The 12,212-nt window shown below is 38.6% G+C and overlaps 1 protein-coding gene across 1 annotated transcript in view; it reads right to left on the bottom strand.

The window, feature by feature from the left end:
* The window catches only part of LOC150087347 (high affinity copper uptake protein 1-like), a 33,054-nt gene extending 21,162 nt beyond the window's left edge, over nt 1–11,892 (bottom strand). Inside the window, exons 1-2 of the mRNA XM_090372009.1 lie at nt 11,612–11,892; nt 1,280–1,364 (exon numbers count right to left, since the gene is read on the bottom strand). Of these exons, the coding sequence (XP_090228135.1) occupies nt 1,280–1,364 (85 nt within the window). The 5' untranslated portion in view covers nt 11,612–11,892. The remainder of the gene's footprint in view (nt 1–1,279; nt 1,365–11,611) is intronic.
* Nucleotides 11,893–12,212: the final 320 nt, after the last annotated feature.

Genomic DNA, 12,212 nt, shown 5'->3' with positions numbered 1-12,212 from the left:
TGCTTCCATCAAGACATCGCAGCGATGTCTTGAACAAAGATACAAAAGCAAATGGAGTGCCGCCATGTTAGCCGATTATTGTTGGATGGTGAAAAGGGATGCTCCCGAAGGTGAATACAAGCGAAAAGGTTCCGTGTTTGATCCAGGTATGTTCGTAGCTACATCGTACTACCATATAAATAAAAAAAAAAAACTTGTATAAATATAAAAACTTTTTTCGAAAACAAGAGCCAATCTGCCATTTTAAGCTCTGTTTCCATGTTTAGCACCCCAAAATTTATAAAGTAAACTTACTTTCATGCTCGTAACGAGATATGTCCCAAATTTTGTGTAATTATAAGAGAGGGGGGGAAGAAACCGCTTTTAATGTACATTAGGTTTAATTATCTGCTTAATTCCAGCTAGAAATTCTGTACGAATGGCAATCAGACTTTTCGTGTTGTTTCCACTACTTCATCAGTGACAGCAAAGACCAAATAAAAGTGGGGGGAATTGTTATAAGTTGCTATTATAAATTTATAACTTACTATACAAAGTTATTATTATAAGGTTAGAAAAATATCAGTTAAGGCTAGATTTGAATACATTTTAGGATGAATTTTGTATTAAATTTTAACTAAATACAGTTTAAGTTGAATTTTAACTAAACTTTCTTAAATTTCGGAAAACCAGTAAAGTTTTCAGCTTTACTTCTCAAAAATCGAAAAGGATCGCACTCCTTAAATGAGCCAAAGCTTTATCATTATTATTAATTTGCTGCAGCAGCAAGACAGTGGCTATGTCACTCTTCATCCGTTTCTTGGCCTACTAGAGTACGGCTATGATCTGTTTAGATAGCGAGTGGCATAACTACTATTTTTAACTACTATCCAGGGAAGTTATGGAGAGTTTCTCAAGAAAGGTTCGGCTAGTCTCAGGAACTCGCAATGTTCCCTAGAATTTTTCATCCACAAGTAGACAAACCGTACACAATTTTACGCAAGGCTTCTTGAGAAGTCAAAAAACAACCCGATCTTAAGATTACAAAACGTAAGAAGCTGGCGTGGAGCATTAAAATTTAAATTGCGTATAAGCGCCTATTTTGCTTCTTAATTATTTGAATTAAAGAACTATGAAACCAAATTTTGGAGTTGAAAAAATAATAAATAAGCCCTATTATTCCGAAAAGCTCTAAATTTTAAAAATTTATATCAATAAACTTCTTATGACATTCATTCAGAAATATATTAAAAAAAAAAAAAAAAAAAAAACCCAATAATAAAAGTATAAAGTAACTTACCGGCAGGCAAAGATAAATTAAGTCCTTCGAATAAGAAGTTTTGGAGATGGTATCCAAAAACGAAATAGCTGCCTCCTGAATACATCTGAAATATCGATTTAACGAGTCACTAGATTAATGCATTTTGGCAACAATTAAATCACTGCACAAACTTTAAAAATAATATGACTTGGAAGCTCAAACTAATCAAGTTTGCGTTTAATATGAACAACAAATTATCCCAATAGTGAAGAAGAAAAATGCAACGAATTATTTTAGGGTGACTTCGGACAGAGACATTAATCAATTCTGCGTCCTGTGGTCGATTATTTGGCCCCTCTCCAACTGACTCTGGGCTCGGAAATTCTATGGAATAAACACGTGAAACGAATATCAGTGTTTATCAATGACGTACATAAGTGGGCTACAAAAACATATGTTAGTGCGAGTAGCAGCTCCATATAAACTAACATTTAAAAATTACGTAGTTTTCAAACCGGAGTTATCGTTGGTGATCCTAAATTTTAGAAAGTTCATTTCCGTGTGACTCGCAAAGGACTGCGACAACTGTTTAATTCCAGACTATCTATATTTTTATCTCATCTTACAAAGAACCTTGCCCCGGTTTTGTTTGTTTACTCTCCCATCTTCCTCTTGACTTTGAAATTCGTCATAGCTGTCATTTCTCTGCGTGCTCATTTGAGAGCTTATAAAATTACGAATATTTATTATTATTATTATTTATTTATTTATTTTGTTTTTAAATTTTGACTACAAAAGAAATACTATTAGAACCTACACTTCTACTTCAGTGTCGGTTGAAGATTCAGACGGTAGATTATACTTATTGACGTTTGTTGGACTTCAATTTCTGTAGATTGTACTTTTCAGGAACTACATGGAAATAAAATATTTCCAAAGAACAGAAAAGATAAATGAAAAGGAAGAAAAATTAGTTCGAGTTTGGAATTGAACTGTGAAAGGCAGTTAACTAGTTTATGCAGAATTAAATGGACATTTGCCTGATATATGGAGTGGCGTAGTTTGTAAGAGAAGAGTCACTACTTAACTTGATTACTCTCCTTTGGATAGAGTCAATAATCACAAAACTGTTCTTCCATCAATATTTGATGGAAGAACAGTTTTGTGATTTCTAAACATGTTCAACTCTGTTGCAGATGTTTAGAAAAGAACACAAAGAGCGAAAGGTAAATCCTACTTTTTTATGATACAGAGGAAGCAATATTTATTATATGCTTACACTGAATGACTATTATTAGGTACATCTACCATTTTCATCAAATGGGGCGCTCCTTCAGTAACAGCATCACTTGTTTCTATCATGCGATATAAAGCAAATGGACAGATACGAAGGGATAGTGTATAAAGTGTTACAGGTCATGCAGCACCGGAGGTTTCTTCCAACTCCGCTTATGTACATACTTGGCGTCGCAGAAGAAACTCTGTCAACGCCAGATAGTGTGTGTGACTCTATGATCTGCGAAGTCTTGTCTTCGATTGTGTTGGTCTGTTGTTCATCTGGCCACTTAGCCGTGGGCCCTTGGAAAACAAAAATCCTCCCATTGCCCGTCCAGAACCACGAGGAGGTGGGCCAGGAAGTAGGGTGTAAGAACTACTGGGGCGATCCCTAGCATCGCCTGTGCTTGACAGGAAGGGTCTTTAAAAAAATCAGAAGTTTTTGTTGGAAGACAACGATGGGGTGATAGTATAAGTTGAATACAGGCAAAGGCGAAGAAGGTGGATGATGGGAAGACTTCTATCAAGAATTTGGAGGTTAAAGGGATACAGAGGGTCCCCTGTCGAGGAACCCACTGGGGTGCCTCTGTTCTTAACAGTGGGGACTGTTAAGAACAGTAAAAGTATTTTGGGTAGTAGGATCCACCAGGCGAAGAGTTGCGGTGGGCAATACCCTGAGTGTTGAGGGGAATTAATGTCATATGGTTAGAGTGACCTATGTGGGAGTGGAGGTCGTTATCATGCTATCGGAACAATGTAATCCCACACTGGCCAGACCAGCTGAAGCCAGTGTCAACAAATCCCTCGTCATGCAAGCCGAGATTTTTTTATTTATTTTATTTTTATTATTATTAGCCATATGGTGCAAGGAAGCCTGAGGCTTATGCTGCACCAGCCAAAAAAAAATTTTCTGAATTACCCAGAGAGAGAGAGAGAGAGAGAGAGAGAGAGAGAGAGAGAGAGAGAGAGAGAGAGAGAGAGATACTTCTCTTTCTCTCTCTCTCTCTCTCTCTCTCTCTCTCTGGGTAATTCAGAAATTTTTTTCTGAATTACCCAGAAGGAAATCACCAAGAAAGAGAAGAATGATGATATCCAGCTCAGGACTCTGGGTGTGCCAAGCCCATACTCACCAGATGTGAGCCCCTGGGGTTAATGCACCCAACTACGGTCATGTTTGGGGAAGGGGAACGCTATCAACCGGACAAGTACACAGGACATTTTAGAGTTTACACACACAATCAGGGTGCAACAAATAGGACAAAACACAGCTTTCGCTCTCAATATATTCCCTGTTTTACACAACTATCTTGCATACTGACGGGATCACAGCACTCTGAATATGAACAGTGCACAATTTTGTTTTTCCCCTTCACAAACCACAAGTGGTCATTTTGCATAGTTTATGTGCAGTTCATTGCAAGAATGAGCAAGACGAAAGATTTAAGTGACTTTGAATGGCTTGGTAATCGGCGCCAGACACGTCTGTATGAGGAACTCGGAAACTGCAACTCTTCTGGGGTTTTCAAGTACCACTGTGTCTCGTGTGTATTAAGATAGGTCCAATATCCAAATAGCCAATGACGATCATCTGATGGGATAAAACTTATTGATGCGAGGCCAACGGAGGCTGATGAGACTTGTGCAGGGTAACAGAAATATTACAGTCAGTTAAATAACAAGCCGGTACACTAGTGGTAACCAAAGACGCATTTTAGAATGCACAACTCGTCGTACCTTGTGACCGACGATTTAATCGCATCGTATTCGCGTCAGCAATAAACACCAACACTGGAGAATTGGAAAAACGTTTCCTGGTGTGACGAATCTCAGTTCCTGCTGTTTCACACTATCGTAAGCTTCAGCACAAGAAGTGCAATAGCGGCTAATGGGGGGAACCCTGGGGTCCGCCACAACAACACATGAATATCCCCTCCCCTGTTTCACACTACTAGGAGGACCATAATACGACGAAAACGAAGAAATCCGTGGACGCATCATGCCAGGTATGAACAATGCAAATTCTGTTGAATCCCTTATTGCCAGTGGAGCAACATTTGGATATCACAGGTTATCTGGAAACGTTTCTAACCAGGTGCATCCTTTCGTGGTTGCAGTATATCCATCTGCGAATGAGTTCTTCCAATAGGACACAAGGCCAGAATTGTACAGAACTAATTCCAGAAATATAAGAGTGGATTCAAGCTACCCCCACCCACCCTGGTGGTCTCTTCAATCACCATATCGCAATCCAATTGAGCACCTAAGAGGTGAAGTGGAACGATCTCTTCGGAGAAGAGATCCGCAAACCATCCAATGTGGAATAAATTGGAATGTGCATTTCAGTTAACGTGGAGTGGCCCCTCTGTGGTACAATAAGAACAATGTGCCAAGAGCGAGTACCTAATCAATTTTCACTGTCTTGGTCAAACGAAACAAACGCAGTTTGTTTCTATGACGTGAGTTTGCTTATGCTCGTTCAGAGCTGTGGGCTGAGAATTACACATAGGAGTACATTTATAATTATTTTTCGGGGGCCGTAGACTAAGATGACCAAATTTAAAATAAAAAGAATCCATCTGGCGTACTAGTAATGTGACACAAAGACTGCGTACAGCGCATGCAAATCGCGAAACTACGAGGTGGGGAGAGGATGAAAAGTTCGTGATCTGAGTATGAAAGAGTGGTGATACAATGTTAAAAATTTTTGTACTTAATGTACAATACTTCAAGTAATTGTAACCCACCAAGTTTCATGCAGTTTCAATAACGTATTTTTTAATTACAGATCATTAAAAGGCAATTCATAAGGATATGGTTACAACACTGGGAGAGGCTGCCCTTCCTATTCCATGGTTAAGAATTGAGTAGCAGAATTTGAACGGGGGAGGGAGAGCCTGGAAAATGACCCACGCAGTGGAAGATCTGTAATGTTTATCACTCCAGAAGGTTTTGTCAATGGGCATGATCTAGTGATGAATGATTGACGAGTGACAGTCCGGTACATTGCTAACGTCTTGGGCACCTCATCCGAATGTGTGTATCATATTATAGCAGAGGTTCTCGCTATGAAAAAGGTGTCAGCAAGATGGGTCCAAAAATTGTTTACAGCAGATCCAAAACGCATAAGAGTGATCATCTTTTGCGTTTTTGAGTTAGCATTAGCATTAGTAGAGGCATATGATGCAAGAAAGCAAGCTTATGCAGCATCAGCCAAAAAAAAAAAAAAAAAAAAGCACGCTCCCATTTCACCCCTCCCTTCGTTCCAAGTACCTTTCCAGCTCAGGCTTAAATTTATTTAGGCTATCAACTTCCACAACAAGGGATGGAAGTCTGTTCCACCAACTAACTACCCGTTGGCTAAAGGCAAACTTCCGCACATCTATCCTGCATCTGCCTTTCCTCAATTTAAATTTATGCCCTCTCAGGTGATTATTCTGAGCAAGAGGAAGAATCCCATCAGCATTGAGCATGCTTAAGCCATTCAAGGCTTTATACACCTCAGTCAGATCACCTCGCTGGTGCCTAGTCTCCAGACACTGTAATTTGCAAAACTTAAGCCTTTCTTCGTAAGAGCAACCCTTCTTTCCATTCACTAATCTTGTTGCCCTTCTCTGTACTCGTTCCAACAGCTCTATATCATTCTTAAAATGAGGCCTCCAGACCTGTATACAGTACTCAGGGTGTGGCCTGACCAGTGCCTTATACAAGGGGATGATCACCTCCTTATCCCTGCTAGAAAAAGTCCTGTATATCATTGACAGGACACCATGAGCTACACTTGCAGACCGTCTGCACTACTCAGAAAGCTTCATATCTGCCTGCACAATTACCCCCAGGTCCTTTTTATTCTCTAACACTGTCAGTGCAGTACCACAGGGTTGATACGTTGCTCTGGGGTTACTGCTTCCCATATGTAGTACTTTACCTTTGTCAATGTCAAACTTCATTTGCCACCTCTCAGCCTATCTGCTCAACCTTTCTAGATCCTGTTGCAGCAGCATACTGTCATTAGTATCCTTAACAACCCTGCCAACCCTCGTATCGTCTGCAAACTTGGACATTAAGCTTGATATACCATCATCAATATCATTTATAAATACAGCAAACAACAATGGACCCATCACCGAACCCTGAGGGACTCCACTAATAACAGTCCACGATGAGCAGTGTCCATTGATTACCACTCTCTGTCTTCTCCCACTCAACCATCCCTTTATCCATAGCAGCAATTTGCCTCCAATGCCACACTGCTCCAATTTGTTCAGCAGTCTTCCATGTGCAACAGTATCAAAAGCCTTTCTAAGATCCAAATATATGATATCAAAGTTATTCCTTGAATCCAGTTTCCTTTGTGACCACATCATAGTATCCAATCAAATTGGTCAGGCAAGACTTTCCCTTAACAAACCCATGCTGTGTCCGAGCTATAACTGAAGCCTTGAAGAAAAAGTCGAGAAAAACTCAGAAAAGGAGGCCTATTCTACCAGGACAACGCGCCTGCTCACAAATTTATCATTGCCATGGCTTCACTGCAAGGGTGAGACTTTGAAACCTTTGAGCATCTCTCATATTCGCCAGATATAGCACTATCGGACTTTCGCTTGTTACCTAATTAAAAAAAATACCTGGCTGATATCCATTTTCCCACCAACAGTGTCGTCATTGCTGCAATGGATGCATTCCTAGAGGCCCAAGAGAGAACTTTCTTCACAGCTGGAATCAATGCATTGTAGTATCGGTGGAAAAAGCCTTCACACTCAAGCCATGAACCTTTCAATCGCTCTTCGTACCTAATTAACTTTATTAGTCAATACATGCGGTATACAGTGAAATTAAGAAAGCTCCTGCTGCTAGTATATAAAGAAAGATCGGGAAAGCATAAAAACTTACTAGAAAAATGGATCATTAATAAAAGAATGCGATTTCATCAAACCTACATACTGGGAAGCATCAATATTATATGGAAACAGAATTCACAAAGAAGGTAATCCCGTTAGGCTAGAGGTTCCCAATGTGTCGGACGTCCTTCCCCCGGAGGTGTACTTGGGTTTTTGGGGAGGCGTATTCTTTTTATTAAGCACTTTTTAACAAATACGAGAAAACCATCTCACTAACCCAGGTAAAAAGTGTATTTTGTTTCAATCTGTGATTAAATGTATTAAAGTGTGTATATTTATAGATATATTTTATAGATATATATTTTCTGATCCGTGTATTTCCACTTGTTCTGAAAGGGGCGTGAAATTTATGAAATATTTTAAGGGAAGCACAAGTTAGAGAAGTTTGGGAACCTTTGAGTTACTCCCAATGTTAGAAGTAAGTACAGACTAGCGCAAAATTTAGGCAAATGGTTAACTTTATTTTAAATACATTCAAATATAATCACTTAAAATTTGGATTGATTTTGACGTTATCAAGAAAGAAAAATTTAATAACAACACTGATGGCGAGTATGGATGTAGAAGATATGTTTTACGAACATTTCGATGAAAGAAGCAACAGAGATGGTAATAAAATAAGAGGGTAAAAAATTAGAATGACACAAACGAATAGCATAAAGAGAAACACTGATAATTAAATTATTAAAACGACTGGATTTAGAACCACCGTATTTCCAATTTGAAAGGGAAATTCGCATACAGTGATAAGGGCTAAATATGGGGAACCCACCCTCACCGCTCATGGCGAATATCTTTTTGGAAGATTTTGAAGAGAAAGTCATTGGTTTCGTCACTACAAGATCTTCTGTATGGATAAGATATGTGGATGATATATTTTTTGCAATGTGAACCGGATTTTGTATGTATATGAGAACATTTAAAGGTAGGACAATAAATAGAAATATTAGGAAGGATACAGATTCAGCTATTCGGCAACAGAATATAAATTTATATATATAAAAAAAAATAAATAATAAAAATAAATAAATAATATACACTGATGTTCAGAGAAAGTGCATCACCCCTTATAATTGTAATTGTCGTCCAAATAACGTAAGTATATGCCAATATTTCTTACAGATTGCATCAGATTAGATTGACACGCGAAGTGTAGATGATGACGTAATATTGCATCAGCTGTGACATTCAGCATATAAGCACGCTCTGCAAGAGTTGCAGTCATTCCTTGCTTGTGTCAGGATGGCGAGTTACATGCAGTTGACGCCATGAAGAAAGATTACTATTGTTGCTTTACGTGAGGAAGAATGTTCTTCTCGTCATATTGCTTACAGAGTGTCTTGTAATCAGTCGACAGTGAGTACATTTATTTCCAAACTCAAGGATACTGATTCTGCTGATAGGAAAAAAGGAACCGAACGCAAACGAGTCTCTACGCCAAAGCAGGACCGCGTTTTGAAGCTCTAATGCCTTAAAAATAGTAAAACTTCTTCGTCTGAGCTGAAAAGAGAATGGGAAGAACATACAGGAAGGGTAGCAAGTGCAGCAACAGTCAGAAAACGCCTCTTCAAAAATGGACTTGTAGCCCGCCGTCCAAAGAAGAAGCCCTCCTCACACAAAAAATGAAAAAGGCCCCATTAATTTGGTATAAGGAGCATGTCAAATGGACCCCCAAGCAGTGGAAGTCAGTTGCTTTCTTGGATGAGAAGAAATTCAACCGGCATGGCTCTGATGGGAGACAAACGATTCGCCGTAGACGTGATGAAGAATACCATCCAGACTGTACCATCCAGGTGTCTACAGTGAAATTCCCTAATAGCCAAATGATATTGGGGTCCATTTCGTATCACCTGCAGTTTATAAAAGGTTCCGTAAATGCCAATGGATAACTGACCATATGGGAAGGCAAATTGCTGTCAACCATTAGAGACCATTTAAACCTTCCAAGTAACGGCATCTTTCAGGACGACTCTGCCCCTTGTCATCGGGGATGGAAAGTGTAAGTAGGCACTTCTGTAGTTACTTTAGCTTCATTTCTGCGTAGAGGTTCGGCAGTAATGTGTTTACATTTGTTACAGGTGAAAAAATGGTTGGAAGAACGGTCCACTACAACTGTTAGCTGGCCAGGAAACAGCCCGGACCTGAATCCTATAGAGAACTGTTGGCATCGTGTGGAATCTGCAGTTGCCAGAAAGAAACCAAAGACCCTTCGTGAACTTCAGGAAGCCATAATTCGTGCTTGGAACCACGAACTATCAGTTGATTATCTTCAGAGATTGATCTTGTCAATGCCTCGACGGTGTGCTGCTGTCATCAGGGCCAGAGGTGGTTCAACTAAACATTAGTTTGCACCTGGTGAACTACTTTTCATTTTGTTTTCTATTTAAAATGATAAACTGAAGCAAATTGAGTGCTTCTGATAACATTTTAGCCATAATTGACGTGTTTACCAAAACTGTTGTATAAAGGTTGCAAATGCTCACTTTGGAATATTTTGAGAGCACCTGTCAAATATTACTATTAATAAATATCTTTTGTTTATATTTCTATTTGTGATGCTAGCCATTAATGTAACATACCATCGCGAAAAAGGGTTAGAAATGTGAAATTCCTAGGTGATGCACTTTCTTTGAATACCAGTGTATATATACTGTATATATATTTTTTTTACTGCACATTAATTTTAATGTATATAATTATAGGAGAATCTTTAAAGGTTTGGGTAGGTTATTGGAATTCTCTGATTCACCAATAAGGGGCAAATCTCTCTTATGGTGTCATTTCCTTTCTCTTTTTTCCTTGGGCATTCTGATCATCGAGAGGCATTGACATTCTGACCATTGTGAACCTGGTTGAAGTTCCGGAAGTGACGGCATTGACATTCTGACCTGTTGAAGTTCCGGAAGTGACGTCATTCATAAAGGCAGTAAACCCGGTGTAACTGTGTGTTAAATGGTAGTTATCTCTTAACGGATATAACTCGTAAAAGAAATCACTATTTTAAAGTTAATTATTACTATTTGCTAATGCGTCTGAAATATAAAGTTGTGCATGCATTAACGAAATCCCTCTCCCCATTAAATCTAATACTAACGGAACGCAAGCTCCCTCTTGCCAGTCAATGTCATGAGCAAAGCAAATAACGAAATATAAGCAAATAACGAAAGATAAGCAAATAAGCGAAAGATACATTTGGCAGAAGTGCTATGAAAAACGCGTCTTCGCAATTGACTACGTCATCGATATTTCAGGCTGCCGTGACAATCATCCTTTAGAGATGATACGCCTATTCTATTCATGCTTCTTTTCATACTTATATATCCTCCAGGAGTCTTCAGCTGCTTTAACTGCTTATGGCAGTCGATAATTCAGGACCACAGTAATAGAACGTTCATTTTATGTGGCAGTGTAGGAATTCGATCGCGCAGTGATCACGTGCATTACCCCAGGACGAAATGTTTAGTAATTCTAGGAAGATTATTTTCCCCTAAAGCTTAGGGGAAATTAAATGCATGCAAATGAAAACTGCAAAATAATTACTGAAATATGAAATACTTAAGGAGTCGTTCATAAATTACATGACGGGAGGAGGTGGGGGGGAGGAGTCGTTAAATTTTAAAATACTGAAAGGTTACACACAGTACTTAAATTTTAAAGGTCACAATAATAGACTTTTTCGTGGAAAACTGACTAGAACTGAAGTTTCGTTGCGTAATAAGGAAGAAAAGTTAATAAAGCTGTTTTTGTTTTGCAGGTCAAAAATTAAAAAAAAAACAACTACATTACATAATTTTTGAATGACCCCTAGTGCTCGAAATGTGGCCTTTTTTAATAACCAGATGTTTATCACATTTGAAGATTCAACCCTTAAGTATCACGGTTCCCTCTCCATTACGAAGTCGTTTATATTTGTTTACATATAATCGTGCGTTTTATGTAGGTACGCATTTTTTAATAATCCCAGGCTAAAATCAGTACACTCCAAAATGCATCATTACATGCTGCATCTTTCCCTGGAGAAAACACTTTACACAAGTTATCAGCGAATAAAATGAAACTGTTATCAGGAATTGAGGGGGGTGGGGGAGGGTTGTACATAGTTTACAAATTGGGTGGCTTACAAAAAATTCAATTATGTATTGTACCGCTGTAATCTTTTAATGCAAAACACCAGCAGTATTTCTAAATTAAAGCTTACCTTCCGGAAATTTTGGGAGACATAAAAGCAGTACAGGCCTTCGTTATAAAGCGACCATTCCAGTGCACTTTCTACAATCGCTACTTGAGCACGTGATACGTGCCTCTTTTGTAAAACTGAGAGGCGCCCTACAGTTCTAAAGTCGTCTGCTGAACTGCCAGCTGATTCAAAGTTTACGATCACAGCATTCACGTGATACCACTGAATAAACAAAAAAGCAGATCAGTTGTCCAAGGAGAAACTATCCTCTCTACGATGGTTATGGCCTAAATTTCCTCATCTTTAAATATGAAATGGCAGCATAGATTTGTTGTGTATCAGTAAACATGAATATGTACATGTACAGCGTAGCTGAGAGCGTCAACGGAAACGCACGCTAGTCTTTTGGCGATTTGGAATGTTGTAATGATTGGGAACGTCCTCTGCACTTTTTCATGCTTTCTTTTGCCACTACATATATATATATATATATAGTAATATTATTTATTTATTTTTAACTATTAACTGTTTCAAATAGGTAGAGGCGGTTATTAACTTATTTTTATGTTTTTTTATTGACAAACGTCATAGAATGTTATAGCAAAATATTCCCTTACTTCTA

The sequence above is a fragment of the Mastigoproctus giganteus genome, chromosome 4 (assembly GCF_048544385.1).
Source record: "Mastigoproctus giganteus isolate SK-2022 chromosome 4, ASM4854438v1, whole genome shotgun sequence".
Lineage (NCBI taxonomy): Eukaryota > Metazoa > Arthropoda > Arachnida > Uropygi > Thelyphonidae > Mastigoproctus > Mastigoproctus giganteus.
This window is presented reverse-complemented; position numbering and strand designations above follow the sequence as displayed.